The sequence below is a fragment of the Labeo rohita genome, unplaced genomic scaffold, assembly GCF_022985175.1.
Source record: "Labeo rohita strain BAU-BD-2019 unplaced genomic scaffold, IGBB_LRoh.1.0 scaffold_103, whole genome shotgun sequence".
In the NCBI taxonomy this organism is placed as follows: domain Eukaryota; kingdom Metazoa; phylum Chordata; class Actinopteri; order Cypriniformes; family Cyprinidae; genus Labeo; species Labeo rohita.
In genome coordinates, this window is record NW_026127153.1 from 58,891 (window position 1) to 64,130 (window position 5,240).

The following is a 5,240-nucleotide window of genomic DNA, read 5'->3' on the forward strand; positions in this document are numbered from 1 at the left end:
ACATTTGTAGCTTTATTCTTTCATTATACTGAATATACAGTTACAAGTATATCATGTGCTACACCATATATAACTCTATGTATTGTATGTATCATAATTACATCTCTCTGATGTGAATATGTGGTCATAAATAACAAATTACTGCTGTGCATAATTTAAAATATTGATAAAACATTGGTAAAACAGACAAGGTTTAAGCCTTATCCCAGATTACAAATGTAAGTCTGAGCTGTTTCAGCTGAAATAAACATACACTAACTGATCTTAAAATATATCAGCGCCTTTATTTTGCCACAAAATGCACACCAGTAATGTTTTTATTTTTATTTTTATTTTTATTTATTTACTTGTTTGTTTTTTTTTTGTAAAGGCACGTTTATAAAATCTACTTAAATGTCCTAATCAAACTATTGCTTAATCCTGGCTTAACCTAAGCACTGTGTTACGGTGCGTGCTGGATGGACGAGACGGGAAACGAGATACGATACAAACAATTACTTTAATATAAATCTTCAAACGAACAGGCAGGAACAGGCAGGAACAGGCAGGAACAGGCAGGAACAGGCAGGAACAGGCAGGAACAGGCAGGAACAGGCAGGAACAGGCAGGAACAGGCAGGAACACAGCGAAACATCCACGAACACCAAACAACATCAAGGACCGACAGAGAACTCAAAATACAAACAAACTTATAAAGGGTAACTAATTACTAGGACAGGTGAACACAATAATAAGGAAGAAACCAAAAACCACAGAACAACAGGGGGGAGACAATGGGAGAAAACAAAACAGAACTGACATAAATGTGACACACTGTCTGTGAAACCAGGTCTATGGGTTTTCAAAGTGCACTAAAGAAACATTGTTTAGAATGAAACAGAAATGTAGGCCAATGTATATTTCCCATTTGAACTTCATTAGCACCAAATCATTGGCACTCAAAGAAAATCTGTATATTGAATTACAAGGATTATTTGTTTCTTTCCTAAATGACTGCATTTGTAATTGTAAAGTGTTAACTTTCACATGGTGTTAACTTTACTTTTATAAATAATTTTAAACAGCCCCTGTCTTATTTCCTTGGCTTGTAAACCATATATTATGGGATTCAAGCATGGAGGAATAATATGGAACATTATACTAGATAGTTTCCTTTGTTCAGATAGTTCAGGGAAGCGATGAAGAAAAATGGTGACAAATCCAGAAACCATCATTATTACATAAACAGTTAGGTGTGTGCTGCAGGTTTTTATGGCTTTGCTGTTGGTTGCTTTGTTTTTGCTTTTGAAGCATACCATTGCTATTCTGAGATATGTTAATACTACACTCCCCAATGAGGTTGTTAGTAAAACCACAGTAAAAGTTAATCCATATACATTATTAATCACTGTATTTTCACAAGACAGTTTAAATAGTGAAGCATTATCACAAAAATGGTTTGGAATAAATGATCTGCAGTGAGACAGACGCACACTGAGGCTAATCAGAATTCCCACCAGCACTAATGCAACACCCCAGGCTCCTGCTGACAGTTTAACCACCATATTATTGCTCATAATAGTTGGGTATCGCAGTGGATTGCATATGGCTACATATCTGTCAAACGCCATGATCATTAGAATAGTGTGGCATGTTGTTCCATATACATGTCCAAAATAAGCTTGCAAAACACATTCCACAAATGTAATGTAACGCTCAGAAGGGTCTATTAAAATATTCCTCATCAAGTACGGTAAAAGAATGGCCGTCCCTAATACATCATTTAGCGGCAAGTTGCAGAAAAGAATGTGCATAGGCTGGTGTAAACTTTTTTCCACTGAGATCTGAATCAAAATTCCAATGTTAGATATCATAATAAATATGTAAACAATCAAAAAAATGCTGAATACAAGATGCCTGGATTGATGTGTAACTTGCAGTCCCTCCATTAAAAGTGTGCTGTATCTGAATGTCAGGTTGTCCATCTGTGACCTAAACAAAGCATACAGGGCTGTGCTTTCCCAAAATCGTGAAGACAGTAGACCGAAGTTTCTGCAATCTGCTTATGTCTGTGATGCTTTTGGGAGACACAGCCCAGACAGAGTCAGAACAGGACTTAATGCAACAGATACAAAATTTCAAATTGTACACATGCACAGAGACAGAAAAAACTCTTTACATTGTGTTCAAACAAACAAACAAAAAAAACAGCAGGTATGAAATAAAAGTAAAATCCCACCAAATTGTTTACCCTACTTGTGTGTGTATACTTACAAAGGTAGATGTGATGTTTATATATAGTTGTTTTTGGTTATTATATAGTGGTACACAGCTGTTGCATTCCCTTCAACTTGGTAATCATGAGTTTTAATGGTAAGACCTTCATATGTTTGAGTAGAGTTGACTTGACCATTTTATATTTGTGTCACAGGAACTCTTTTGTCATCATATCCCAAGAGTGTAAAAAAAAGGATCATTTGCTGTGATTGGTGGACAGCTGATCAGGTTTTCTTGTACTGAAATGTGCTGTGGAAATGTTTAGGGGTTCAAACACCAAAGGAGCTGGAATCCTACTGTTTGTACTGATTTTCTTCTTTTTCATTTTAATTTTCTGTCCTAAAAGTATATGGGCTTCAGAGACCAAACTTGGTCTCATAACTCTGGAACCTTAACCATATAAATAGTGGGCCTTTTTGACAAGCAAACATTTGATCCTCTTTGAAACAAGCTGATGTTCTCTTGGAACATTAAATGGATAGTGCACCCGAAAATGAAAAATTTCTGTTAATTTACTTACTCTCAGGCCACCCAAGATGTAGGTGACTTTTTTTTTCTTATAAGAAACGGTAAAGATGATTTTAGGGGAAAGGATGACAGAATTATAGAGGTGGTGCTACTGTACTTGTTCAAACTGGAACACTGAGACAGAGGAAGCAGCAGAGGCACAACCAAGGACTTTGAAACATAGTGGTTTTCTTGTTCTGCGATGACAACAGAGGTAGAATCGATCTGGATAAGACGTTATTCTAGTGGATGCTTTTCTGACAGTAGTCCGCTGCTTTATAATAAATGTTTGCTGGAACACCACGGTTGGTCTATGGTTCATAATCAATTCCTGACGCCTGCAGGCGTACAACTGTACACACTGTGTGTATCAAAGCGCTCAGACTGACCCGCAAAGCATTTGTCCCGCAAATATTTCAGCAGGTTTATATGTCCCGTTTCCCCTTCAGGAACTCGAGCTGCGTCGAAAACGCTATGGGAACGCCTCCAGCGTGACCATGCTCTGAAACACGTGTGCATACAGTCCAATGGAGAAGCGAAACGTCACAGGTGGGGTGACGTAGAGACCAGGAAGCTTAAAAGCACGTGCGGTGCATGCAGCCGGCAGCTTCTGTCTTTCAGCAAGCGCTCTGTGTGTGTGTGTCACTCTGTTTTTTGTGCTAGTTCGCACAGCTTTTATTTGAGAGTGTCACTATGTCCTACAAAGCATTCTTACGAATATAAGCAGCGGCATTTTAGACTGTGTTCCTCTCTGCCTGCGCTATTTCGGGTGGCGATACACACAGCCTATTTGTTGTCTGTCTGGGAGCGAAGCATGGGAGTCAGTTCTCGAGGGAGCTGACTGCCCGCGTTTGCGTTCCCCGCGGCTCAGCTTCCACTTCTGCCGAGGCAGGGCGTGATCGTGGGGATCGCATATAGATCTGTGAACGGGTTAGAGACGGGTCTGCCCTTTCTCTGCCTTTCTCCTTAGATCTAGCGCTCTCTCTCTGGGCTTGGAAGCCCGCGCTGCGGTTCTTCCCCCTCTGAGTGAGAGCTCGCGCTGCTGCAGCTGTCTTTCTCCGAGGAGTTTGATGCTGTCCGCATATGAGCTGACTGCATTTTAGATTGCTCGTTTCTACCTGCTCCCGCTTTTAAAGAAAAAAAAAAAAATAACAAGAATGGGGATTCAAGCGATTTATGTGTGGTTTGTTCGGGGGCTGAGCATGTACAGTCCACCCTTGAGGGGGCAGGCTGTGTTCATTCATAAATGTGTAAATAAGAAAAAAAAAAAAAAAAGCTACGTGCATTTTGAATTTTTAGTTCTTCTGTGGTCATGAGTGGCCACCCCACCCGTGGTCTGTGGAGCGGTCACCCCGCCCGTGGTCTGTGGAGCGGTCACCATCCAGTTTGGCACTTCAGTTGCCTGGAGATGCTGGCCGTGTTTCAGGTACTGAAATGCTTTCACCCAGATCTATGAGACTATGGTCCTGACTCCTATGGTCCAGGACCTCTGAGGGCAGGCCCTACTGGGGAAGGGCATGGTCCACCACATTCTTCGATGCCCGTCTCTCCTCTGTGCCCTCGGGAGATTAGCCTGCCAACCCTGCCGGTGCTTCAGGGTGCTTCAGTGTGGAAACTACTGCCAAATGTATCTGCTTGGGTCCTGCGCACTGTAGAGTGAGGCTATCGCAATCAATTTGGCACTCCGCCACCACCTTTCAGCGGGGTCTTCCCCACTGTGGTGAGCCCTGAGCAGGGTCTGGTAATGGAACAAGAAGTAGAAACTCTCTTGAGGAAGGAGGCCATCGAGGTGGTCCCTCCTCACGACAGGGAGTCCGGGTTCTACAGCCGGTACTTCATTGTTCCGAAGAAGGATGGGGGTCTGCGTCCCATTTTAGATCTGAGACTACGGAATCGCTCAGTAATGAGATTGAAGTTCAAAATGTTGACTGTCAATCAAGTAGTGTCACAGATCAGGTCCGAGGACTGGTTTGTGACAATAGATCTAAAAGACGCATACTTCCATGTCTCCATCCTTCCTCAACACAGGAAGTTCCTGAGGTTTGCTTTCACGGGCGAAGCATACCAGTATCGGGTTCTCCCGTTCGGCCTAGCACTCTCCCCCCGCACTTTCACAAAGTGTGTGGATGCTGCTCTGGCTCAGCTGCGACTCCGGGGCATCCGCATGCTCAATTACATCAACGATTGGTTGATTCTGGCTCAATCGGAGCACATGGCGGTTCAACATCGAGATGTTGTTCTCGCTCATTTGAAAGAGCTGGAGTTGAGACTGAACGCCAAGAAGAGTGTGGTGTCTCCATTACAGAGAACCACTTATCTAGGCGTGGTGTGGGATTCGACCACAATGCAGGCACGTTTGTCACCTTCTCGGATCGAGTCGATCCTCACTGCAGTCGCGAGAGTGAAAGAAGGCAGGTCACTCACTGTAAAACAGTTCCAGCGACTGCTGGGTCTGATAGCAGCTGCGTCCAATGTGA

General features: G+C 42.7%; 1 protein-coding gene across 1 annotated transcript; it reads right to left on the reverse strand.

The window, feature by feature from the left end:
* Positions 1–1,022: 1,022 nt before the first annotated feature.
* Positions 1,023–1,970, reverse strand: LOC127157297 (olfactory receptor 52N2-like). Its single transcript, XM_051100527.1, has one exon. The coding sequence runs from the start codon at positions 1,962–1,964 to the stop codon at positions 1,023–1,025; it is 942 nt and encodes a 313-aa protein (XP_050956484.1). The 5' UTR covers positions 1,965–1,970.
* Positions 1,971–5,240: the final 3,270 nt, after the last annotated feature.

Coding starts and splice junctions, on each gene's coding strand:
- LOC127157297 (XM_051100527.1), bottom strand. CDS start 1,964: ATGGACAACCTGACATTCAGATACAGCACACTTTTAATGGAGGGACTG.